Source organism: Salmo trutta, chromosome 28, assembly GCF_901001165.1.
Source record: "Salmo trutta chromosome 28, fSalTru1.1, whole genome shotgun sequence".
Classification (NCBI taxonomy): Eukaryota; Metazoa; Chordata; class Actinopteri; order Salmoniformes; family Salmonidae; genus Salmo; species Salmo trutta.
In genome coordinates, this window is record NC_042984.1 from 38,424,634 (window position 1) to 38,452,298 (window position 27,665).

Sequence of the window (27,665 nt, forward strand, 5' to 3'; positions counted from 1 at the left end):
TCTATATAAGCCCTACATGGAGAGCAGATGCAACTTATGACAAACACTTTTTGCAAGAGGCTCAAGAGTATAGCTACAAAAAAGCAAGTTTAGTACCAAATCTGCCTTCTCTGCTTAAACAGTAGCCTACCAAGAAGTCCTAATCCTCCTTCCATTTGCCCTTAAATGCCACAATCCCTTACTTTGAATTTGTGCACACCAACAAATTACTAATTACATTTACTACATTAAACCAAAGCGTGTCATGTCTACTTAGCCAAACCAGTTCCCAGTTGTCCAGCAGGTGGCAACAAAGCCCACTTATGCCAATAAAATACTTTAAAAAAAAACATTGGTCAGACCTGTTTAATTTTTTTTCTTAAAGACATTAACAATCCATTTACTATATGTACAATATGTAAACAAGAGAATATATGACAAAGGGGTAAATAAACATGCTCAGAATAATATACAGTCAGTCACTTTTGTTGTTTCCTTTACCCTCCAAAAACACTATCATGGTCGAAAGTAATTCTGGAGTAGGCTTACATTGTTAATGAATAACCAAACCATCGAAGGTTGATGAGACAAATAGTTCTGACAGAATCTGAATAGAGAGTCCAGGTGACATTCATATAAAGTCTTACAATGCATTTAAATAAAAACGATTTCCAGAGCCGAGCCGTTTCAAAACATTTGGAAAGTGATTTTCATTCACAAACAGTACTTAAAAAAAAAATCTCATATGCTTGTCATAGCACTATAAATATTGTCCATGTGTCTTATTACAAAAACTTTGTACAGTTTTAACCTTTTTATAGTTTTTATACATCACAGTTTATTAAAATCTATGTATACACTGAGGAACTACGATATATAATGAGTATGAAACAATAACGTACACACAGGGGGTGATAACCAACTTAATGCTATCCCTTTGAATGAAATGTCTGTGTATACTGTTTATGGATTTTCAAATACACCCTTGTCAACTCCTTACAAAATAATGAAACTTTTAAACTGCATTGACAACACCTTTTAAACCACATTAACAATGTAGAATCATTTACATTTTAGATTGTTTGCATGTCCCAAAAAGGGCTGGCACAGTAATGTGCTCGGTTTCACTTCTGGTGGCAAATAACTATAAAGACTTGTGGTATATTTTAAAGAGCAGCATCACAGGTTTCAAGTTTAAGATTGTTGTAAAAACACACAAAACATTGACGTCTGATGTTTTGATGCACTTTCCTGTAGATAACTAGCGTTAGGATAGATGGTAAGAGGGATATAAAAATAGGACGAAAAAAGGAAGGAAAGAGTTCAAATGTATACAGACTGAAGTTTGATATCCAGGTGAACTACAGTCACAAGGGCAAGGTAAGTGAATCCTCCAGTCTAGCATATAGATCTTGAGGAGGATGAAGGATGGCTTAAAACATTGGATCACGAGGCAGACGTTGAACACAACAAGGGACAGGGGATGAGTCAGCTGAATCACAAGAGGAGCAGGCCTTTATGCAAGGAGTGTCCTTGGCGTTTTAAAGCCCTAAGCCTGGCTAGGAGAGGGTGAGGGTGTCTGGTGGTTTTGATACCTCTGTGGTCTTTCATACGGAGATTCGCTGCACATTCCCAGATTAGTTGGTCGCAAAAAGGCTTGGTTTATTGGATCTGTCTCTTTGCAACAGATACATACATTTTACAGACTGCAGGATTGTAGAGTACAAATGTGTGTGTGCAGTGTAGTGGTTAGGGCACAGTAACACTGGCACTGTCCTTGCTCTTGTCCACACCGCAGGTAGGAGAGGGGCCTTTGTCTGTGGCGGCAGATCCTGTACCAGAAGGGGTCTGGGCGCTGGAGGAGTGACCTGGTGGTTTGGCTGAAGGGTCAGACGTAGACTCTGCCTCTGGTTCCTGCTGAGAAGCTGTTGCTGTAAGAACAGAGGGAAGCAGACATGAAACATAAGTTCAGATAGTAAAATAAAATACAGAGAGAGAGCTAAAGATAGTGTGTAATGTGTATGGCATGTTGGTGCCTGAAGTTTTAGTGCACAGGCACTTCCTTCTATGCATTCGTGCAAATTACGTTGTTTGTGTATGTAATACCTGATTGTGTGCAGGACTTCATGTGTTCTGGCCAGTGGGCTTGCTGGCAGGGGTAGTCACAGTAGCTGGTGTTCCAGCAGCAGTAGAATATGGCCTCCTTCCTGCAGTTGGCACACCACTGCTTTTTCTTGGTGTCATCCACTGCCTGCTGTTTCTCCACCTCCATCTGCTTCTTCACCTCCGCCACCAGACGCTCCCTCTCCTGCTCCAGACTCTGTCTCATCTCCGCCATAGTCAGTTCTACAGAACACACAAAGACATTTAGAAAACGTACTAATATAATTCACATTATATTGAAAATAATGAATTATTAATATAAATGTAACATGCATTAAAATGTATACGATGCATGTTTTATGATTACAACACAGGAATTGAATGAGTATATTATACATACAGCTATAATGTACACACTTGCATTATTAAGATGTCAGAAAACACAGATATGAAGCCCATCTCATACACACATGAATTGGCTGACACAGACTGGTTGGCTGAAGTCATGCGTTTTGATTCTGTACGGTCAGATTGCGAGCAACAATGACAAGAACCTGCCACGTGGGGAATTGTAGGTGGCTTTCAGCTAGTTTTATCTTGTTGTTGATACCATGTCTTGTTTTGAGGTGCCTTGACTGATTTCATGGCAATGCTAATATGGCTCAAATTTACTAGCCAGCTAACCAACCAACAACTCTAACAATGTACAGTACCGGCCCGCCACAAGGAAACGCTAGAGCAAGGAAATCCTGTCCGGCCAAACCCTCCCCTAACCCGGACGAAGCTGGGCCAATTGTGCGCCGCCTCATGGGTCTCCCGGTCATGGCCGGCTGTGACACAGCCTAGGATTGAACCCAGGTCTGTAGTGATGCCTCAAGCACTGCGATGCAGCGCCTTAGACTGCTGCGCCACTCGGGAGGCCCCAACCTTGTCTGTTTTGCCCCATTGTTGCACACACAACGCTTTTGTTGCTAAACAACCAACCAGTCTATAGACAAACATATTTACATATTTATATACATATAATGATACCAACCTAAAAGAGGTGCATATTTTTAAGGAACAAGTGGAACAAACCAAGATTGTGCTTCATCTCTGAGAGCTCTTGCTGATGTAGCCACTGAAGTTTCTCAATCTCTATCCTCAGCCGCCGGATCTGTGCAAAAATATTCAACAGTTGTCACAAAGCAGTGAGACAGGGGAGAGAGAGGTTTACCTATTTTATGGACTCAATCAAAAGTCTGTTCACCGTAGCCCTCACCTCTGCGATTGTGTTTCCTGAAGTGCTTTTGGAAAGGTCGTTGTAGATTTCTGTCATCGTTCCTTTTATCGTTTCCATCATCTGAAAAGTTCCGGTGAGATTATTACAACTCACAGATTGATGTCAGACAGGTAACTTTCCAGATCAATGAAACACAAATATCATCTGTGAATCTATAAACTTTCCCCTGTAAAGTATATTCATTCTGTGTGAAGCAGGCATATAGCATCTTGCTGACTCACTTTGTTGGTGTACTTTGCTATGTCAGCTGCCACATCTGCTGAAGCTGTGGGGATCTGAAAGTCTCCTGCCAGGTAAGACGAGGAGGAGGAGGCACCAGAGGTGACCAAGGTGACTGATGAGGTGGAGGTCTGGGAACCATCTTTCTGCTGTACGGCTGCAAAACACAGAAGGGGGAAAAGGAATGAAAAAAAAACATTCAATAGCTCATATTAACTAAGATGAGATGAATGTGTGTATAGAATTTGGGGAGTTGTGAGTTTCTATGTACCTTTTGCTGCTTGTCTGGTCTGGTAGCGCATACTGGAAGATGCCGGCAACTGCTGCTGTGACTGGAGCTGCTGTGGGCTGCGTGTCTGTGCCTGGGTCTGCACCGGCGCCTGGACCGGAACCTGTGTTTGTGTTGGCGTAGACGGCTGCTCCTCCTGCTGCTGCTGCCGCTGCACCTTCTGCATGTGCCACTTCTGGGACGACGTCTGGAACTTGTTGGCTGGGTTCCACACCACCGTACGCTGCACTGCCTGAGCCGTCTCTTTGGGCAGCAGAGGGCGCTGTTTCTTCACTGCCGAGGCGACGGCTGCGGAGGAGAGGGTGGGGGCGGAGGTGGGGGCTGGAGAGGGGGTGTTGGGCTGACCAGAGTCTGTGCTGGAGGACAGGTTGACAGGAGGGTTGATGAGTGGCTGACTGGGGTCTTTGAGGTTGGACAAAATGGCAGAGGCTGGAGAGGGTGTCACTGCGGCAGGGAATTTGCCTGGTAGGAGAAGAAATGACACTGATTAAATAACAGAACAATCACGTGTTTTCCTCCTTTCTGCTGAGCCTTTAGGCCTCAGTCTTTTACAAATGTCTGATACAAAGCAACTAGGGTGCACAAATCAAATGAAACAAGACAATAACTGAACCCTCACCTTCCAGCTTGGTGCCAAGGGGCTCCTTCGTGGCCTTAGCAACTACAGCCCCTGGCTCCCTCCTGGCCTTACGGTCACGACCCCCCTGCTCATCCCCCAGGTCAATAACCAGCTCCCTCTCTGAGTCGGAGTCCTGGTCTGGGCCAGCAAGGGCCCGGGGTGCGCCTGTCCTCCCCTCCTCTGGGGCCTTGGGCATGTCTGTTGGGGGCTGAGTCTGGGGCGTCCTGGGCTTCTCCTGGGAGTCTCTCTCCGGGCCATTGATGCCCGGTCTGTCTTTGAGCAGGGCTTCAGAGTTTTTTTTATCCCTGGTCTCTGTGACTGCCTCCTTGTCCTCTCCCTGTGTGCTCGCCTTGGGCCTCTTCCTTGACTCCCTCTCTGCTTTGTCCTTGTCGTCATGGGCGGCGCTCTTCTGTCTGTGCTCCTCATCGCTAAGGTACTCGCTGTCGCTGGAGTCAGACTTTTCGGAATCCTCTGAGTCACTGTGTTCCACGCCCTTATACACGTCCTCAGAGATCCCATCAATACCTGCACAAGGACAAAGAAACAATACATAGTGTTTTTCTTTATTTTTACATTGTAGAATAATAGTAAAGACATCAAAACTATGAAATAACACATATGGAATCAAAAAAGTCTCAAATAAATCAAAATATATTTAATATTTTAGATTCTTCAAAGTAGCCACCTTTTGCCTTGATGACAGCTTTGCACATTCTTGGCATTCTCTCAACTAGCTTCATGAGGTAGTCACCTGGAATGCATTTCAATTAACAGTTGTTTCTTGTTAAAAGTTCATTTGTGGAATGTATCTTCTTATTGCGTTTGAGCCAATCAGTTGTGTTGTGACAAGGTAGGGGTGGTATACAGAAGATAGTTCTATTTGGTAAAAGTCCATATTATGGCAAGAACAGCTCAAATAAGCAAAGAGAAATGACAATCCAACATTACTTTAAGACATGAAGGTCAATCAATCCGTAAAACATTTCAAGAACTTTGAAAGTTTCTTCAAGTACAGTCGCAAAAAACATCAAGCGCTGTGATGAAACTGGCTCTCATGAGGACCGCCACAGGAAAGGAAAACCCAGAGTTACCTCTGCTGCAGAGGATAAGTTCATTAGAGTTACCAGCCTCAGAAATTGTAGCCCAAATAAATGCTTCACAGAGTTCACCTAACAGACATCTCAACAACTGTTCAGAGGAGACTGCGTGAATCAGGCCTACATGGTCACATTTCTGCAAAGAAACCCCTACTAAAGGACAACAATAAGAAGAGACTTGCTTGGGCCAAGAAACATGAGCAATGGACATTAGACTGGTGGAAATCTGTCCTTTGGTCTGATGAGTCCAAATTTGAGATTTTTGGTTCCAACCGCCATGTCTTTGTGAGACGCAGAGTAAGTGAATGGATGATCTCTGCATGTGTGGTTCTCACCATGAAGCATGGAGGTGGTGGTGTGATGGTACTTTGCTGGTGACACTGCCTGTAATTTATTTAGAATTCAAGGCACACTTAACCAGCATGGTTACCACAGCATTCTGCAGCGATACGCCATCCCATCTAGTTTGCACTTAGTGGGACTATCATTTGTTTTTCAACAGGACAATGAACCAACACACCTCCAGGATGTGTAAGGGCTATTTGACCAAGAAGGAAAGTGATGGAGTGCTGCATCAGATGACCTGGTCCCCACAATCACCCAACCTCAACCCAATTGAGACGGTATAAGTTGGACTGCAAAGTTAAGGAAAAGCAGCCAACAATTGCTCAGCATATGTGGGAACTCCTTAAAGACTGTTGGAAAAGCATTCCAGTTGAAGCTGGTTGAGAGAATGCCAAGAGTGTGCAAAGCTGTCATCAAAGCAAAGGGTGGTTATTTTGAAGAATCTCAAATATATTTTGATTAACACTTTTTTGGTTACTACATGATTTCATATGTGTTATTTTATAATTTTGATGTCTTCACTATTATTCTACAATGTAATAAATAGTAAAAATAAAGAAAAACCCTTGAATGAGTAGGCGTGTCCAAACTTTTGACTGGTACTGCATATGTATCATATGTCATGAGCGTATCATTTATAGGCCTTGAGACACAATTCATGAATGGTTTGCGAGTGTACCTAGTTGGGCCTTGCAGCTCTCGATGGTCTTATCCAGGCTCCTGATTGGTCTCTTGGGGGTGGTGGTGAGGAGTGATGACCCCTGTTGTTGTTGTTGTTGTTGCTGCTGCTGCTGTACTGCCTCACTGAGCTCCTTCAGGTCCATCTCAGCCTTCACACGATCTGTGGCAAATGACACTCGAACTCAACACACAACCGAAACATAACCCCTAACCAAACGCACAGCACAAGACAAGGTGCTACAGTAGGAGGGGAGGTTAGATGGGACCCACCCAGGTTGAGGTTGAGGATGCTGCCTGTGCCCGGGGCCCTCTCCTGCTTTGGCACCAGACCAGGGGAGAATGGCTTGGGGCTGCCCGTCAAGCTGCCTGCATGGCCCATCTTCACTGACGCAGGGGACGCTGTGGCCAGAACACATAACACTTTAACCGCCACAAATGGTTTGAGTCTTGATCCCAACCCATGTTTTGACTGTGACTATTCTGTAGATAATACCCGTGTTAGTTAGTCGTATGACGTGTTAGAGTCAGGAGCATGTTAATTACCGGTGTAGTCCATAGACTCCTCCCCAGCACTGTAGTGGAATGGGGGGTTCCTGGGTCCTCTCTCCATCCCATCCTGCTCCACGTCAGATCCCGTGTGTACAGAGGAGTTGGTGCTCATGGGAGAACGAGGCATGTCCGTCAGAGAGATCCTCCGCCCCATCCCGCTCGACAGAGAGCTCTTGCCCAGGACCATCTTGGGAGATGCGGTCATGTCGAAGTTGAAGCGCATCTTGTCGGGTTTCTCCATCTTCACGGCCCCTGCCCCGGGGTTGGCTGGATCCAGCAGCATCTGGAGCTGGTTGTTGGGCGTGAAGGGGGTGCGGAAGGGAGCGTAGTTAAACACACCAAACTTCTTGCGGATGTTCTCCACGTAGACCTCCATCTCCTGCATGGCGCTGTTGAAGATGCTCTTGGTCTTCTTCACAGAGAAGGGAATCTCCTTGGACATGAGGTAACAGTTGTTGATGGGAACCCACGCCCTACGGGAGAAAAAAAACCCAGAAAGACTAGAGTAGGATAAGCATAGAACTATGACTCACTTCAGAGGAGTCCAAGTAGAAACGATGAAAAGTCCCTTCCCATCCACAACTTTCATCCAACGGCAAGACTCACCTGTCATGCTGTCCGAAGAAGCGTGCGTCCACCTGTCCGTCTTTCTCCCGCAGTGCTTTGGCTGGCCAGAAGGGGAAGCCCTTCAGCTTGGCCCACACCAGGGGGTGGGTATGACCCTAAGAGGGGAGGCAGACCAGGGGAAATGTCCGATAAGACAGCATAAAAACAGAAGGTGGAATAAGATTCGCAAAGACTTTCCTGTGCTCTAAAGAGTGTTTTTGAAATATGACATTTAGACTAGTCTACATTTGTCTTCGGGACAAACCTAATTGTTACCCCAAGTCACTTTGTATGTGGAAGGACAAAAAGTTTCATTTACATCTATTAAAAATGTTCATTGCAAAAGAAGGTGAGGAAACGTTTGTCTTACACATGGCTCGCAAAACCAGTTGTCCCTCTTTTGGCACGAGGACAGGTAGCACTCTGGACAGACCTCGATTTCATTCATCTGAAACAGACAGCAGTTTCCAAATCACTGAAATGGCCATTTTACACATGGAAGGGAGAAAACAAAACACAACTTAGGCTGGCATTTCAGTCATCGTGTAAAAATGACTCACTTCATGTTCACAGATCTTCACAACGACCTTTGCTGTTGCTGTTAGTTTGTGATTACCTGCAACAAAACCAAAAGACAGAAAACCATGTTCGTAAAAGCCTGTTCATCTCCAAAACAAGTAGCAGTACAGAAAGGAAACGGTGTTAAGCAGGTGTTTGTGACCTACCACCATTGTAGATGATGCAGTTGTGCAATATCCATTTCATGTCAGCCAAGAAGGCTTCTGTGCAGCCATACATTTTCTTTTTCATATTCTACAAATATAGCAGAGAAAAATGTACATCATTAGAAAAAACATTTAGACTTCAGTTGAATTCACTTATGGCATGTAGTCGCTCTAGATTAAAGCGCCTGTGAAATGACAAATGGGAATGTAACGGTACCTTCTCCAGTGTTGCGAGGTCCATAGCATGGAATATGTACTCGGCATAGTCAGGGTGCTGCTCCAGAGACACAGGCTTCCAGAAGGGCTCAGTCTGCCCAGAGAGGAAACAGTCACAGGCATCAGTTCTCATAAACACACCATTCAACCAAAAGCCCTCTCTGGCTCACAGTGGGCACCTGGAGAATGTCAAAAGGACTATCAATGTCAATGAACGACTCGGTACTGGTACTCCCTGTATATAGCCATGTTATTTTTACAAGCTATTGTTATTTGTTATTCACTGTGTACTTATTCCTTGTGTCACTATTTCAACAACAACAAAATTGTATCTTTAACTCTGCATTGTTGGAAAAGGACACGTAAGTAAGCATTTCACTGTTAGTGTACACCGGTTGTTCACAAAGAATGTGACAAATAAAATGTGATTTAAAAACATGATTTGAACTTACCCCTGGCTGTTTCATCTTCTGGAGGGCAAACTTCAGCAGGTATGAGAGCTGATCTATCGTTAGCATGGTCATGGCTTTGCTCTGTGTCTCTATGCACTCTGCTACTGTGATTTTCTGGAAACATTTTAAAAAGTCAGGGCAAAGTACCAATGACAAACAGTAGCTGGTAAAACCAAAAGGGATACTATACCAAGCACAGGGACTGGGCTAACCCACAACCACTCACAGCAGTCTGCTGGGCTGGCTATTAACTATACATCTGTGTTATGATCTATAGGAGACAGAAGTACTAGTCCTCATAGCAGCGAAATCCATCTAGAGAGGGAAGATATAGATCCTGCCCACTTTATGTTTGCCCTCCAAACAGGCTTGGGCTCGATTCCATTTCAATTCGAGACTTAAAATGTGCCATGTGTATTATCCTTACTATAGAATAATACACTATGAAAGTGACATGTCATTTTCCAGGAAGAAGCTTTGTAGTTTTTTAACTTTTGTAGGCTTTTTGAATGGTCTTCAATGGGGAAAAAACGTAGCGCAATGGTCTTCCGCGCAATAATTGGCAGAAGTAAACTCATCCACAAACACAAATATTATTTTATACATATCTTAAAATGACCGCGTTTTCACGAATTTGATGATATCATCGTCAAGCCCACTCAAAATGTTAGGGAACTGACCCCGGAAGTATGGTTATTAGGATTTTTACATTATTTACTTGAAATTAAGAATTGAAATTGACCCAAGCCTGCCTCCAACCCCATCACCTGACACCAAAAGAGCAAGCGGATATTAAGCTAGTGGTAAAGCGAAAATGTGCCCGGGAACACTCCCACACAACATGCGCACGTATATACACCTACACACCCACGGCACACACACACACAAGCGAGTACCTCACACTCTGGACAGAACCAGTCACCCTCGGGCTCTGCTGGCAGTTTGAGGCACTTGGCATGGTACACCCTCGGGCAGAGCTCACAGCAGAGCACCTGGCCCTCGCGGTGGCACAGCCAGCAGTAGAAGTCATTCCTGCCGTCCTGCGGTACAACATCAACAGGGTCTGTGGTGAGTGATGGCTGCTTCACATAGTAAAAGGGACCATGTCTTAGCTCTGACTGAAATGCGGCAAGAGAAACAGGGGGCGGGTTTCAAAACACACGCAGAAAACAAAACACAAAAAGGTGCAGTGCAACAGAACACAGAGAGAAATACACAGTGGCAAGTAAGGCAGGGTAATAAGCAAGCAGGCACCAAAACACAAGACTGTTTTGGCTGGTCTCGTCAATATCAATGTAGGTCTGTCTATAAGATAGTAATGCAGTTGTTCTTTATCTATAACAGAAGTTTGTGTCATCTGTTTATGTCGTCACCGACTAAGTGCAATTTGATTGGTGACTTTACCTGGTGGACCAATAATCAGTCTTGTGTTGGATATCATGATTGACACCTCATTAACCCACATCAGCCAATCAGTGAACAAGACAATACTAGTCAGCACATATCTATGTCACTGTTCAGAACATGCAACTTTTTCATTTATCAGCGGAACTGAATTCAAAGGTTTTGGCTTGGAGTTAAATTGTGACATGCATGTAAAACAAAGCATTCACAACAAATAGGTATAAATGTGCAAAAATATAAAATATTTGGCAAGCATACAATAATATGCATTAATATCAATTCTTTCCACAAATGCTGTTTAGGTTTAGAAAAGTAATTAAGTTATTCCACTCTATAAGTTATGATTACCAATCATCAGAGCAATTATTTTAACATTTAATCATCAATACATGATACACAAACATGTATGTTTTTGATATGAACTAATGCATCGATAGAACATACAGCAGTGTCTTTCATATAAACCTGGGGGCATAATAAGTTGTGAACAGACGCTAGGGCTGTGCGATAACACCTAAAACTGCTATCTAAATGTTTTATAACTTATGGGCGATTCACAAAATATATCTAGATTTTTTTTTAAATGTTCTCTCTAAATAAGCTTTGTTGTACAATTTAAAGATCAAATACACTGCATTTAAAAACAGCCATCAATAATCTATTGAATTCAGAGCTTGTTAAATTATACCAAGGCTGAATATATTCCTTCCACAACCACAAGACCCAGTAATAATTGTATTAAAATAGTTAATACATCACTGATCTGGCTTTCAGGTCTGTCTGGAAAAATTCAATTTTTGTTACAAATTTAAAATCAGAACCATGCATAATGCACATTCACTAATAATGTAGCAGGCTTTGTAGAAAATTGACACCGGTCTCATGAACAAACTCCCATGTACAAGCCCACGCGCTAGTGAGTAGGCAGCAAATACTTATATTTCAAGTTTAGCCAACTTGGATCTAGGTATAATTTCACAGGCTCTGAATTCAGCTAAAAAGGCAAAACAGTTGAATTGTTATGAACCCAAGCTTCTGTCCGTCTCCAACTGTTTGAACAGCATGAGTGGCCCTACCTTATTTCTCAGAATGACAACAAGTTGCCAATTCCTTATTGCACATTTATAGAAACACAGACTAAACGGCTAGTATAAAGAATCTTTATTTGACTAAAATGTTGCTAGCGATATGTGGTACCGTAATGCGCGTGCGACAAACTGAGCATTCATTTTCCAGAATGAATGTTCATTGGTACATCCGTTTTAGTAGTGTCTGACTGTTTCAACTCCTCAAATTTCGAGCAAACAGTGTATGGTTCGAAAGGTTAACTTCTCCTCCATTAGAGTAAAATAATGTCTTAATGTGTTTCGGTGTCCATATAACTGATTCTGTTGGACCAAAGGGCTCCCGAGTGGTGCAGCGGTCTAAGGCGCTGCATCTCAGTGCTTGAGGCGTCACTACAGACCCTGGTTCGATTCCAGGCTGTATCACAACCGGCTGTGATTGGGAGTCCCATAGAGTGGGGCACAATTGGCCTAGCGTCATCCGACTTAGGGTTTGGCCGGGGTAGGCCGTCATTGTAATTAAGAACTTGTTCTTAACTGACTTGCCTAGTTAAATAAAATTTAAAAAATGCAAATAGCGCTTTGAAACCGTTTGTCAGAGTGGAAGAAGTGATCTCTCATCTTTGTTGTTGTGAGTGGTAGGGGAGGGGCTTGGGAGAAAGAGGCAAAGCGAGAGGTATCACTCTTGCCTAAATCTGTCCAAAACAAGCCCAATGCGTTTCTATGCGCTTATTTTGAACCTAACTTGTCGCCTGCCTTCCCACCTTTGGAACAACGACTCCCATTGTTAGGGCAGAGACATGAGCATCTCGTTATTATATACAGATTTCTGGTGTAAATGGGAAGGTGTACAGCACAGAAGGAGCGAATGAGACGAGACTAAAAAGACAACATGAGTACAAGCGGACATAAAACGCTCAGAAAATATAAAATCGCCCAGCCCTAACAGGCGCATACACACACACACCCACCCCTGCGCACACACACCCACCCCTGCGCACACACACCCACCCACCCATACACACCTGGTCTTTGTTGTTGCTATGGACGGCTCCAGGTTTCTTCTTCTTCTTCAGGGGGCTGGGGGAGGTGTCTGAGGGGGAGTGGCCATTGGAGGAGTGGGTGGGGCTGGACACCTTCCTCTTCTGAGCCACCAGCGCCCGCTCTGCTGACCCAGGATCAGACACTAGTGGCCAAAGTACAGGGGAGACCAGGTCACCATCCATACAACACGGAACAAGAGTAGCAGCTTATTAACGGGTTTCACATTGCATCATGATATTGTTTTGATTGTTCGTTTTAGGACTGCTGCCTAACTTAGCATTCTATTCAATGCGACCTCATTGGGCACCGATGAAGATTTGGTCTAAAGTGCATTACTGTGTCTAAAGGCGGCAAATAATTAGTTGGAAAACCTTTTGTCATTATTTTGAGGTCGCCAGATTGACTTTTGATGCAGTATAACGTTAGCTAGCTAGCTAAGATTGAAGGGAGACACAGATTTTAGCTAGCTAACATTAGCATTGCTAGTTCATTTGACAAACTTTGCTTGCTAATGACAACATTGCCATCTGTCTAAAGTAAATTTGACAACATGATGGCAAAGTTGATTCTCTACTAAATATGTGCCTACTTTAGCAATGTCATCGTATTCTCAAGCCCCTATATGTGTAATTTAGACAAAACAGTCATTAGCCCCCGTCAAACTCTTGCGCATTAATATGGCTGCAGCATCTGTAGAACGTTGATGGCAATGGCCACGACGCGAACAAGTGACGGAGGGGCAACTCCTGAATATGAGGCTTAGAAGGAGAGACTAGACGACTGGCATGAAAGACTAGAGAGGCAGAGACACTCCCAGTCTCAGGCCAGTCTATACAACAATGACCAGCTCCATCTTCTTCAGTACTACTCAACTAATCTTTCCTCAGACAGGGATAAGAGTCATTGTGAAGGTCAAAGGCAGTGTAAAGCCTAGACCTTTCTTTTGTTAGCAGAACCCCCATCACTGAGAGACGAAATACAGTAGTGCTTGCCCAGGGATACCGACCAGATAAGAGATTTTGGCCACCAAACCTTACCGCTTGGTTTCCCAATCTGGCAACGAATTTCATATGATAAGTTAACATCTGATCATCCTTGCTACGCCAACATGGCAACCACATTCCAAGAGAAGTGTGGTCGAGGGCCTGTGACAAGTGATCACATGTGAAGGATGCCTCCTTCACCAATCCCTGAGGCAGTGTTGCTCCATTACAGTGATCTGATATTAACTCAATGGCAGAATGGTTGCTCAGTGTAGCTCAATGAGATCCACAACAAACATGTTTAAATGTAAGATCAATACTAAAAGAAGAATACTAGAATAAGCGGTCCCCTCAAAACACTAACATTTGTCTTAGTATGCAAGGCCTTGTTCTTACCTTTGGATCGCACGGACACATCCATCCCCTCTACCCCCTCGGACTCTGTCTTTACCTCCTCCTCAGCCAGACTGCACAGAGCGAGGGCACAGAGACAAAAAGAAAGGGAGAGTCAGTCACAAACGGTGTTCACGAACCAAATCCTGCCACACAGTAAACAAGTGGAACACCACCTAAGGCAGGACCCCAGAGGACAAAGTCACCAGAGTTTCAGCAGGTTTCCATTGCTGTTTCCTCATGCCTACTTTAATGAGAAGCATCAATAGGTTAACAATGTTAGGCTACAAAATCTAAGGTGCAACCGACGGGTCAGAAAATGTCCTTGGACCTCGGAACCATGGCCTTCATGATCATCATGTCTTCCTATGCGTGTCTATAATCATTGGTAATCACAGTCAGATAAACTTGGGTGTTTGTGTTCCATGGGGTGCCACTGGAGAGGATCTCCATGGCAACAAGTCCTCTTGATTCAGCTGGGCCACAACTTGTGCTTCAGCACAACAAACAAGGCCACCCAACAGAGAGTAGGCTGTGTGCTCCTGTCCTCCAGGTGACAACGGAGAGACAAGGGCTTCAGTCCTGATGAGGGCCATGCATTGACGAGTTTGTTTGCATCTCACTTTGCCCACCTACCTACATTCAAGACGCTCTTTCTGTACAACGCAAGTTCATTCAAAAGCGGAATGCCTTGAAAACAATGATTCCGAAAACACAAACAATTGCATAGGCTATGTCACGCATGGATTTGCACCTTCAAAATGGATGGTGAATCACAGAAAATTGCCTCAGACAGACATGGATGAGAGAGTCTCAAGCGAAGGTGCTTCTTGGTAGCCACTCAAACCCCAGCTCTACCAACAGGTGTCCCTAAAGGCTGTTTAGCCTATTCCTAGAAACCCACTGCACCAGATCACTTTAGTAAGCCTTACGGAGTCAACCTTGGTCTTATTAGCTAACTACAGGTTTTTACCTGTTACATAGGTCTGTTAACTAGCCTAAACATCATGTTCTGAACAGCCCAAACTATAAATCAGATTTCCACAGCAAATCATATCAATATATAACAATTTTTAAAAAAGAGCTTTCATTCAAAGAAATGCCCAAATCAAAGCCTGTAGCTTTTTGTGTCTCTGGTTCCGCTCTCATCTCATTTCCTCTCAGGAAGAAAGAGGAGAAGAAAGGGGGGGGGTCCTTAGTGATGAATGGGGTTCTTTGAGAGTTCAGCCCCTCCTTTGTCAATGCCACTGAGGGCCTCGTTCCAAGGATGTCGTCCCATTCATCGTCCTCTTAAAGAAAATCCTCCTCGGGAATGGACCCACCACAGGCCACACGCTGAACCAGTTCAGGCTCTTAGCCCTGGTGGCTCCTGGTAGAGGTGGATGTGGTAGTGGGCAAAGAACGTCTAGGTATAGGTAGCCTAACAGGCAAATATCCAGCACTGGCTAGATAGAAAAACAGCCTTTGGACAAGGTTCAAGAAGTGGTCACGTGGGAAAGTTTTGAATGAGACTAGAGTTGATCTATTCTTAAGAATCCACATCCATCACAGTCATTGATCTAAAATTTAAAAAAAGGACTGAGTAGAAAAAGGACACAGCACAATCCTCCAGAGCTGAGGGCAGCCATTGATGAGCCCAAGCATGACTACCACTGTAAGAGAGGCCATTAACTAAATCTACTAAACCAATAGCGCCACCCCCATTAACACACACATTGTAAACCTTAATGTCCTGCTCGTCAAACCAAGTCCATGACATTGATCATTCATAAACCCAACGGGGGGAAAAGTCTCAATCAATGATCACCAGGTTAAATCACCACTATCAAAACGACTGTAGCATAAAATAATCCCTAATGTCATTTGGATAATGAAAGAAGATTAAGTAGACAGACACAAATAGGAAGAAAATTACAAATAATCCAGCATATGAGCCTTTTCTTGTTTAGACACGCTGCTGACAGATAACCCCCTCCAGGGCCTTGCTGTTCTGGACACAGAGAGTGAACAAACAAAACGAGGCCCACATGAAAGAGAGCTAATGTTAGCCAACTCTCTGTGCTACGTGTGCTAGCAGCGAGAGCACTGTGAGATGACAGAGTACTGTTAGCATGCAGCCCAGCAGTGAGCCAAGGTTTACACTCTTTTATTCACTCAAAAATAGGCTCACCGAGCAGCCAGCGTGACATAATAACCACCTGATCCTGTAGCTTCTGACTAGGCAGATAGTTTCTCTCAACTGGTCATCCTATGTTCTTCCAGAGGGCATTTCAGACCAGGAGCAGTATTCCAGAAACATGCCAGAACAGATAGCAGAAAAATCTTCAGGATCTGGGAATATTCCAGATAAGCAAAATTCAGGATAACTTTGATAAACACCCACCCTCCGCAAGGAGGAATGCCTGACACACACACACACACACACACACACACACACACTGACTCTGTGCCTTGAAATTCCACTGGCTCCTCAGAGACAGTCGAGCAGAGGCAGAGCAGGGTTCTCTCGTCACAGAAAATGGAGGCCACAGCCGGCTCCCCTCCCCCCTCTCACACATCCCCCACACAGACCGAGGCTCCAGTCACAGGCACCCCCCCCCCCCACACACACATACATACACACACACACACAGGAGGACCAGGAGATCCATGGAGATTACAGTTCAACATCCAAACATCAAAACACAGTTAAGCCGAACCACGTTTGTTTCAGAGTACAGAGAGAGGGAGACATAGATGAGAGACAGATGGAGAGAGAGGGATAGAATATAAATCCAGCTAATTGGAGATCATTCTTATCCACTTTACCCCCCCCCCCCCCCATTTTCATTCTCGCCTTCACTGAACGCACTGCTGTCGAATAATAATTAGGCTTAATAATAAGAGGAGGGAAGACACTATGAGAGTAAAGACAGATCTGACAAACCTATGCTGTATCCCTGAGGAGAATACACTGTTTTGGTCTCATGCAACACAGTGGTGTCTCATGTGAGCGAGGGTCTAGGTTCCTGATTAAAAACCTGCTATCCTGCTCTGTAAGCGGTGCCATAAAAGCAGGGTGGTTTTGTTGTATGCTTTAGAGTTGGTAATGTGTCCTTGAATCCACTGAGAACCAGTATTGTTGATAGAGAAACAACCTGGCACCCTCTTCAACCTGCAGCCCCTGTCCTCCAGAGAGAAGACTGACTGAGAGACATAAGATACAAACAATACCGTCAAGGTTAAATGTACTGTTCGCTCAAGACAATATGAAACAACTCGTTTTAGGTACAGTCGTGCAGAAATAGGTGCCAGGCTTTAGCCTGCTTTATCATACTATAAGATTCATTATACACATGATTCAATTTTGTCTGAATTTCTTAACCGAATAACATGTTCTTCAACAGAGATAATTGAAGTGTGGTAGCATACCTTGTGATATAGCACAGAATATGCAAGAAAATCATTCAGCCTGGTTTTTACATTGAGCTGAAGGGGATGAAACAAAGATGGCTGTGGAATTTTCCAGAAGGCCCCTGCTCTCCCTGTGCTGCCGCTCTCAGAGCGATTTTCAAGCTTTAACCTCGGCTGCTGCTGTAATTGGCTGGAGGGTCTGCAGGGCGGGACAGGATTGGTCGGCTGTGCTATGCCACATGGCTCCCTGTGTGCAGGCTTTCCTCTTCCTTAAAAACATTTTTGCTGCAATGCAGAGATTCCCCCTGCATTAAAACGGTGCAATTTCCCTTCGGTTTTAAAAGGTTGTCTGTTTTGAGCGTGACTGAGTGAACCGGGTAGAGGCTTTAGAAGAGGGATGACTTGTTCTTTGTGGTTGAGAGGCAGTAAATCACAATTTACGAGCAATGTTGCCTCAGCAAACCCCCAGCAACCCCAGACGATCGTCTAAAGATAACCTGTCACCAGATTACTAACATACCCACTAACATAACACAAACGGAGCACGGCATGAATTTATACACATCTCCAAGCTCCCCTAATGTCAATGACTGTTCAAAATGAATTTTATTCCGGGGTGTTGGATCACGTTACTTTTTGGTTTTGTCCATGAAAGTGTATTTAACATAATTCACATTAAAAAGAGAACGCTAACTTAACGGTGGTTGATTATGCTATTCGCATAATAAAGCATGCTTTGTGTCGAGCTATACCAAGGTGGTTGAGAGTAAGGAACGTAGGACCCCCCCCCCCGTACAGATTACAAAGCAAAAAGCTTAGAACCTATAATCTAGGTTTGTCACTGAAGGTTAGGCTTTTGCTCATCATTTTTTCAAAGGGAAATGTGCATTTTAAGATCTGCCGTGCCATGGTAACTTATTACACATTTAGAACCTATGAATTACTTTCTGATTCATGCAATGAATCCCTGCTAGGCACTATTTGGAAACAAATAGGGGGCTAGTTATTAAATGTGATTAATTATTTAAACTAAGAACCATAAAGTAATTTCCAATTCAAACACCAGCGGAAACAGTACTGTAAAATAAAGTACTACCAAAATAGATTATTGTGAATTGAGAGCCAGCTATGCAGTTTCACTTACCTACTTACAAAGGGAGATAGGATTCTCTTGAACCAAGTATTACAGAAACGTCAAACCAGGCATTTAAATGAAGCAGCAGATCAATGGTGTTTTTGTCTCTACAGCTATAAATAGGTGAGAGAGGCCCGAGCGGTGCCAAGGAGGGGAAGAGAAAACAAGCACGCAAATACGGACAAATATGAGTCGAGCTGAAGACAAACACCATCATGCATACGAAATACACACAATCAACAATCACAAAAAAAAATGAAGTGCTTCTCTGGCAGTTTATATCTGTGATGAAAAGAGCAGAGCTTCACACAAAATGGCCACTGTTTGAGGGGCACAGAGCAGAGGAAGCAGCTTTACAAGGATGAGTGTTACAGAGTCAACGTAGCACAGGCCTGTAAACTTGAGACCTTGGGCCTCCCTGTATCCCAATGAGCTTCAAAACAACTAGCCTACACAGGGCTATTAATGTGTAGAGGAAGAATAAAATAAATGTTCAATTGACAGGCTGAAATTCAAGAATTCCCCTCAGACAACTCATTTTTGGTTGGGACAATGAATGAACTCTGAGGACCCTGTGTGAGTTCTGATGCGGGTGAGACTGGAGAGGCATTTAGCCTCATGCGGCAGGCCTTTACTGCCTTGTTTGTACTTGCATCAATTGGTGAAGAATTATGATCATATCTGCAGAGAAAATCATTACATTCACTGACATCCTTACTGTTCACCCCCCCACACACCTCTCACTGTAAGCAACCAGTGTTCAGTTAGCCATCAGCCCCTCCCCAAAGACCCCCCCCCATGGTCACTCTAATAGGCACAACTGTTGCCCTCACGTCCATTCTCTCTGACCTGGCATGACACACTAGATCACAAAAACAGAGGCAATCTGCTTACAAAAGATACATAACACCCCCCACATCCCTCCACCAAACTAACTATTTTTCTGCCACCCATCCCCCATCATCTCTGACTCTGCCATGACACACAACTAGGCTGGCGCAGCAGAGAGGAGAAAAGAGAGTGCACACTTGGATCTCACTCTCTTTAGCATTGTAAAAAAAAAAAAAAAAGCCAAGGAAAACAAGGATTTGCCAAGGCCCACTGCATGGCAGTCTGGATGTCTTGGGCACACGTGACCCTGCTACACAGAGAGAGAGAGCAGGGGTGAGTCCTTATCCAACCCCCCCACCTCAGCTCTCTATGGAGCAGGGGCCTTGCGAGGCCTAACCCGCCCACAAAGCTCCCCTACTCCTTTGGGAAAGCAATCTGTGATTTTCAGGTATTCACATTTAGATTTGCACAACAGTCACACAACAGAGAAGAAGGAGAAAGGAATGTTGTAATTAGAGTTGAAATAAAGACAGGGCTTACCTCTGTGGATGCATGGCTGCCTGACACACTGTTATGTCAACACTTATAAAACATGGAGGACACTCTCAGCCCGGGAAGGCTCCTCTCTTCAGGCAAGCCGATCAGGCCCGTCTGATGGTAGCCAGGCCCTGACTGGCCCCTTTCTCACAAGCGGGATATAAGGCCGCATCCGATTGGCCGAAGCATTTCCTGAGTAATTATCTTTGTTCAGCGCAGGCAGGAGCAGCTCTGAGTGCGGGAGAGACAGGGAGAGAAAAAAAAGAGAGAAAGCTAGGCCCTAATTACAAAATAACACATTTAACTGCATTTCTGTAACCTAAAGGACACACATAACAATGTAATACCATTACCCAAGGTTGCATCTGATGCACGTTGTGTTATTTTCACAGATAATATATTAGAAATGTCAGCATGTAGAAAATGAAAAAAGGACAACAGGGCTGCTCTGCTGTAGCCTCCATTTTTGTAGAGAAGGCCTTTGTCTAAACCCCTCCCTCCTCCTCAACTGTCTTCAGGCGAGCGAGAGAGGGCACACGGTTCTTCACCAAAACAACTACAACCAAGGCTAGAAGAAATTGCACACCATTTAGAATGTAGACCAGGGAATCTGTCCATACAACATTAGTGGAATTAAAAATAACTAAATGGTAAATCCATATTTTATAAAAAATAGGATTAACATAAAAGGAAACAGGTTACAAATATTCTGTAATAAATATAAATGAATTCAATACAGAAGGCTATATATGGGCTTGTTCCAAAATAAAAGTATAGCTGTTATGTACACTATTTCATATGATGAGAGACAATGATCTGCTAATAGCTTTTAAAAAATGTTGGTGGAAAATTAATACTTTCATAATGAATAAATCATCAGGCCAAAAAGCATTATTTTAAAGTACAGGCAAAATAGAGTAAAAGTGAAGCATGCAAGTGGGCCTCCTCAAAATGAAAGGCCAATATTGTTTTTGCTCAAATTAAGTTTAGAAAATAAATATATAAAATACCTATAAAATCACTCATTTTGGGGCTGTGTGTATGTTTGTTGTAGGGATGTCCCAGCCGTGGAATATTATATTTTGTGGATGGTTATTGTTTTGGAGTATTCTGTAAGGCCTAATCCATAACATATAGGCAGGCCAAGGCTAGTTCTTTTCTGGTCCTACAATTGAGGTTGGAAATGGTGCGTAATACATGAAAAAAGTTGGAGAAAGGGATGGCATTTTGTAATGCCAGACCCAAGAAGGTTACAGTGTGTGAATGTAGGTGAGTTCCAAGAAACCTCCCGCTTGCATCATGTGCTTTGTGAAATCATCAATAATTCACTATACCTAGGTAACAGCCCGCCTGTTATTGTTAGTGATCTCAGACAGGAGTTTGTCAATTAGAGTAGGTTTTAAATAGCCAACCAGGCCACACTCACAACACAGAGGTTACAAGCAATGGTAACACTGTGCTTGTAATTTCTAGTACCATTCACTGTGCCTTCGCCATTTGCCCCTATTCCTTGCCACAGGGACGGCTTGTGAATAGAAAAGTGACTATATCTATACAAAGGAAATGTTGTTGTGAGCACAGGATGTGTGCTTGGTGGAGAAGTGGGGCCTGAAGAACACAGAGGTCATTGGTTTTATAACAAACACATGTGCAATGCTGTCCTCTAGTGAATACACGGAGAAAACCAACAGTCAGGCTATTAAATACAGGTTCAGGCGCCCCTATCCCTTTTTTTATTTATTTAACCTTTGTTTAACTAGGCAAGTCAGTTAAGAACACATTCTTATTTACAATGATGGCCTAGGAACAGTGGGTTAACTGCCTTGTTCAGGGGCAGAACAACAGATTTTTACCACCTTCCGGTTACTAGTCCAATGCTCTAACCACTAGGCTACCTGCCGCCCCAAAACCCTCACTGTTTCACCATTTCCACCGCTAACTCTTCACGCCTGCCTGATGTCTCTGTATGAATACGTGTCACTGGTCAAGTGCTAAATGTTACTTTAGTCGCCTTGCCTAATTTGACAGCTGTCTAGCCTAGATAGATAAGACGTATGCTCCTCTGAACAATTTATGCTCTATGTTGCCTAAAAGGACAACTGTTTGGCCAGATGGTTATAGCTCTGTGCCTTTTGCTACGTGCTCTTTTGGGGATCTAGGCCAGGTTACAGCGAACACTTGTTTGACAAATTTCTATGGCAAATGTTGTTGAAAGGGTTAGGCCTACTTTGATTGGTTTTCAATCAGCTCATACTCCTGGTCCCTTGACCATTGTGTAATGTTCCAGGAACAGTTAAGAGTTAGAAAGGTTTAAAAAGTGAAGTGTACAGAAAAAGTCATTCATCACTGTACTCCCATTACAGGGACATGATGACATGCAGACATTGAGATATCTGATTTCTGGCATTTGTACAACTGATATGGCGAAGCCAAATCATGCCATAACAACTCATCTCGATATGGTTTTACAATCTTTACTAAAATAAATATGTTGCACAACGTTGTTATTCTTGAATGTGGGGGCTGAGGTCAGGAGGTCAGGCATGGCTGAATAAGTGACAGGCCAGGGTAAAAGGCATTAACAGTAGGGTGAGACTATATTGTTGCTAGCTAGGTTGTTTCCTTTTGTCTAGCTACAGTACTTAAATATACTTTACACTTGCAAAGTGTAGCTAGCTAACTATATCAAACTGGATTTACCACAACTTTCTTTGCGTTCAGTGGGCTCTGCTGGATAGCATGTTAGCTAGTTAGCCTAACGCGTTACTGTACCTAGCTAGCTAATAAAAACAGCTTCCCGGTTCACATTGAGAAATATGCCGATTTTAAACGCTTTATGTTACTAAAACTAAAGGAATAAATGGTCTTTCACGTAAAACAATCAATACGTACCCGGAAATGAAGACAGCTATATAACAATATTTATGACTGGACAGAATGAAAGATGGCTTGGAGGTAACGTTTTCCCCACATAGTCTCTAAACATTCTGTACAGTCTTTGGTATCCCCTTCGTCGCTTCAACATGGGAAAATCACAATTGCATACTTCTCGCGTCTTCTCTCATCGTCTCCTTCTCAAAGTCCATTGGATGAAAAACCAAAGGCTCCTCCCCTCTGACTTTCTCACGCAATGGGGTTTTGATGAGGACGCGAGGAGTATGCAATCATATAACTAGGAATTAGATTACTTAATATTTACACATAATAATTACTAATTAAAAACGTAATGTAATAGGATATCTATGAATGCAATATAGATCTTCCCTCCCCATGACTTGGGATAGGAAGCTTCCCGACACCGCCTCCATCAATTCCCTTGCACGTCATTTGTTCAGCCTAGTGTCAATCATGAGTTCAACGAGGCGGGATTTTCTAGCTACGTGTATGGGCGGTTCATGTGTAGGAACTGGGTCAATGCTATCCGACTCCTTTGGACGTCCCTTCCCTAAACTTAATTTTACATTTCAAATTCAATGGAGTAGGGACGTCCTAAGGATCCCGGATAACACGGACCGTAAAGAACAGCCAGTAGGAAGCATTTGAATACCGTTCTCATCCTAGCGCAAGTGTCAAACTCATTCCACTGAGTGTCTGGCTGCGTGTTTTCACTTGACCCTTGTATTTGATTGATGAATTAAGTTCACAAATTAGTAAATTGCTCCTGGTTGCCTGGTTGTCTAGGTCTTAATTGAAAAGAAAAACCAAAAACCCGCAGACACTCCGCCCTCCGCGGAATGAGTTTCACACACCCCTATCCTAGCAACAGAATATTATATTGTTATATCAAAGTAGTGCGGTTGATTTGAAGGCTTCGACCGTTCAGGGTTGCCAGGTTCTGCGCAAAATGTATTAAACCAATGACCAAACAAAACCCGACAAAAAGCCTGAAACTAGCCCAATTATTATTATTTTTCACAGCAAGAGAGGAGTTGCCCTATCTATACAATAAACCCTTTTTCCATAGTAACTTGTAACGACGTTTAAAGCTAAATTTGGGTTTCCTCAAAATAATACCTATTGCAAGCTATGACATGAAGTAATACAGGAATTTGAATATGTGACAAGAGAAAAGATAATTCTCCCATATTAAAAACCTGGATCGCTGTCGGGACGGCTGATGCGCTAACGGGTGCTAATGTGACTAGAATGATGTTGTAAGTAACAGCAACTTTCCAGGACATAGACATGTCTTATATGGGCAGAAATCTTAAATTATTGTTAATCTAACTGCACTGTCCAATTTACAGTGGCTATTACAGTGAAAAAAATGCCATGCTATTGTTTGAGGCGAGTGCACAACAACAACAAAAACTTATCACGGCAACTGGTTTGATACATTCACCTCCAAAGATAAATAATGTACTTACATTCAGTAATCTTGCTAAAATGTAGCATAGTTTTGTTTGATAAAATCTATTTTTATATTAAAATGTAGGAACTGGGTTCTACAGTTTGAACCCCTGCTGTCTCTGGGCCCCACCCCACCTGGCCATCTATATGTGTGAAAGTTAGTATATAAGCTAATGATCCATCATGTGTGACATTCCTGGGAGTGTGTCAACTTAAATTTTGTATTACCATATCATTTTTGGATGTTCTCTATAGTTATGTACTTAAAAATGTATCAATTGACCAATTCGGCAAGTTTGGGCAGACTTGATACAAGACACAAAATACTGTGCAGTATTGCAATGCTTCACTGGATCAATCTGAAACTTTGCACACGCACTGCTACCATCTAGTGACCAAAATCTAAATTGTGTATAAACTGCAATATTATATTATGTCCTTTCTCTTGCATTTCAAAGATGATGGAACAAAAAACATAGAAAATGCTTGTTTTTTTGTTTGTATTATCTTTAACTCTCTTTTACCAGATCAAATGTGTTATATTCTCCTACATTAATTTCACATTTCCACAAACTTCAATGTGTCTCCTTTCAAATGGTATCAAGAATATGCATATCCTTGCATCAGATCCTGAGCTACAGGCAGTTAGATTTGGGTATTTATTTATTTATTTCACCTTTATTTAACCAGGTAGGCAAGTTGAGAACAAGTTCTCATTTACAATTGCGACCTGGCCAAGATAAAGCAAAGCAGTTCGACAACATACAACAACACAGAGTTACACATGGAGTAAAACAAATATACAGTCAATAATACAGTAGAAAAATAAGTCTATGTACAATGTGAGCAAATGAGGTGAGATAAGGGAGGTAAAGGCAAAAAAAGTCCATGGTGGCAAAGTAAATACAATATAGCAAGTAAAACACTGGAATGGTAGATTTGTAGTAGAAGAAAGTGCAAAGTAGAAATAGAGATAATGGGGTGCAAAGAAGCAAAATAAAATAATTAAATACAGTAGGGGAAGAGGTAGTTGTTTGGGCTAAATTATAGATGGGCTATATACAGGTGCAGTGATCTGTGAGCTGCTCTGACAGCTGGTGCTTAAAGCTAGTGAGGGAGATAAGTGTTTCCAGTTTCAGAGATTTTTGTAGTTCGTTCCAGTCATTGGCAGCAGAGAACTGGAAAGAGAGACGGCCAAAGGAGGAATTGGCTTTGGGGGTGACCAGAGAGATATACCTGCTGGAGCGCGTGCTACAGGTGGGTGCTGCTATGGTGACCAGTGAGCGGAGATAAGGGGGGACTTTACCTAGCAGGGTCTTGTAGATGACCTGGAGCCAGTGGGTTTGGTGATGATTATGAAGCGAAGGCCAGCCAACGAGAGCGTACAGGTCGCAGTGGTGGGTAGTATATGGGGCTTTGGTGACAAAACGGATGGCACTGTGATAGACTGCATCCAGTTTGTTGAGTAGGGTATTGGAGGCTATTTTGTAAATGACATCGCCAAAGTCGAGGATCGGTAGGATGGTCAGTTTTACGAGGGTATGTTTGGCAGCATGAGTGAAGGATGCTTTGTTGCGAAATAGGAAGCCAATTCTTGATTTAACTTTGGATTGGAGATGTTTGATGTGAGTCTGGAAGGAGAGTTTACAGTCTAACCAGACACCTAGGTATTTGTAGTTGTCCACATATTCTACGTCAGAACCGTCCAGAGTAGTGATGCAGGACAGGCGGGCAGGTGCAGGCAGCGATTGGTTGAAGAGCATGCATTTAGTTTTACTTGTATTTAGGAGCAGTTGGAGGCCACGGAAGGAGAGTTGTATGGCATTGAAGCTTGTCTGGAGGGTTGTTAACACAGTGTCCAAAGAAGGGCCAGAAGTATACAGAATGGTGTCGTCTGCGTAGAGGTGGATCAGAGACTCACCAGCAGCAAGAGCGACATCATTGATGTATACAGAGAAAAGAGTTGGCCCAAGAATTGAACCCTGTGGCACCCCCATAGAGACTGCCAGAGGTCCGGACAACAGGCCCTCCGATTTGCCACACTGAACTCTATGGTATGTCATTTTAGGCGAAAATTAATTTTTTTTTCGATTTAACTTGCTTGACTGCTATGATTGAGTGATAAGGCATAAGGTGGTATGTTCTTACGCAATACGCAACACGGAGTGCCTAGATACAGCCGTTAGTCGTGGTATATTAGCCATATATCACAAACCCTGAGGTGCCTTATTGCTATTATAAACAGGTTACCAACTTAATTAGAGCAGTAAAAAGCAATGTTTTGTCATACCCGTGGTATATGGTCTGATATACCATGGCTTTCAGCCAATCAGCATCCAGGGCTCGAACCAGGTTTATTATTGTAATTATGAACTGGGTGGTTCGAGCCCTGAATGCTGATTGGCTGACAGCTGTATACCATGGGTATGTCAAAACATGTATTTTTACTGCTGTAATTAAGTTGGTTACCAGTTTATAATAGCAATAAGGCACCTCAGGGTTTGTGATATATGGCCAATATACCACGGCTAAGGGCTATGATTTATGATTCAAATCTGGGTTTATGATTCTAATAAAATTGTACCATAGTTTGCTTAGATAAATGATTGCCTGATAGGCCTATATCTCATTTCAGATAGTCTACAGTAGCCTAGACAAGATGTAGGCAAGACGTAAACTGAACGATTTAGCAACTTGCTTAGTTCAACATGAATAGCGAGGCGATTTCGAAATAAGAAGTGCTTATTTCCCAATAGCCTGCTGGAATTGGCTACTGAGGATGGGGTCGTAATTTCAATCACTGAATTAAATACTAATAATACGTACATGAGCTGAATATTCTTGTCAACAATAACCAGTGTTTATTTTTGGGAATTTGTTTTACCTGTAGCCTAATCTGACTATTGTTACCGTAATTTAAAAAAAAAAATTTGTATAACTAGGCAAGTCAGTTAAGAACACATTCTTATTTACAATGACAGCCTAGGAACAGTGGGTTAACTGCCTTGTTCAGGGGCAGAACAATAGATTTTTACCTTGTCAGCTCGAGGATTCAATCTAGCAACCTTTCTGTTACTGGCCCAAAGCTCTAACCATTAGGCTGCCTGGCGCCCCAATCTAATGCATTCATAATATCACAAGGCTACAACAACAATACACTGAAGTCATAGGCAATTTATTACATTGGTTTGCCAGCTCCAGGTAGGCTACAAGTGGCACAAATTGATTTGCAATGACTCTAGTGATATCGTAAATTAAACATGTTTATTGTATCAAATGGTAGCCTACAAAAGCATATACATTAATAGGTTACTTGATGGCCAACAGAGGCAAATGTATAACTCTCCACATTTAGCCTAATGTCAATTT

General features: G+C 43.0%; 1 protein-coding gene across 5 annotated transcripts; it reads right to left on the reverse strand.

The window, feature by feature from the left end:
- Nucleotides 1-330: 330 nt before the first annotated feature.
- Nucleotides 331-22,997, reverse strand: LOC115166166 (protein kinase C-binding protein 1). 5 transcript variants are annotated; one of them, XM_029719910.1, is made up of 21 exons: nucleotides 22,839-22,997; nucleotides 19,950-20,177; nucleotides 14,054-14,124; nucleotides 12,656-12,816; nucleotides 10,059-10,280; nucleotides 9,163-9,276; nucleotides 8,712-8,804; nucleotides 8,495-8,582; nucleotides 8,330-8,385; nucleotides 8,140-8,217; nucleotides 7,770-7,885; nucleotides 7,158-7,636; nucleotides 6,885-7,013; nucleotides 6,613-6,774; nucleotides 4,492-5,016; nucleotides 3,855-4,334; nucleotides 3,586-3,740; nucleotides 3,344-3,424; nucleotides 3,160-3,238; nucleotides 2,086-2,325; nucleotides 331-1,910 (listed from the first exon to the last, which is right to left on the reverse strand). In XM_029719910.1, the coding sequence occupies exons 2-21, from the start codon at nucleotides 19,961-19,963 to the stop codon at nucleotides 1,729-1,731; spliced, it is 3,525 nt and encodes a 1,174-aa protein (XP_029575770.1). In that variant the 5' UTR covers nucleotides 19,964-20,177; nucleotides 22,839-22,997; the 3' UTR covers nucleotides 331-1,728. The 5 variants fall into 5 exon arrangements, with proteins under 5 accessions (XP_029575770.1, XP_029575774.1, XP_029575771.1 ...); XM_029719914.1 differs by having other exon boundaries at nucleotides 332-1,910; nucleotides 10,059-10,202; XM_029719911.1 differs by lacking the exon at nucleotides 22,839-22,997 and adding an exon at nucleotides 20,300-20,403 and having other exon boundaries at nucleotides 332-1,910.
- Nucleotides 22,998-27,665: the final 4,668 nt, after the last annotated feature.

What these genes read in the sequence shown, in the direction of transcription:
- LOC115166166 (XM_029719910.1), bottom strand. An exon ending in GGTTCTGTCCAGAGTGTGAG is followed by an intron (nt 9,277 to 10,058) that starts GTACTCGCTTGT and finishes AAATGTTTCCAG; the next exon opens with AAAATCACAGTAGCAGAGTG. An exon ending in AGAAGATGAAACAGCCAGGG is followed by an intron (nt 8,805 to 9,162) that starts GTAAGTTCAAAT and finishes CTCTCTGGGCAG; the next exon opens with ACTGAGCCCTTCTGGAAGCC.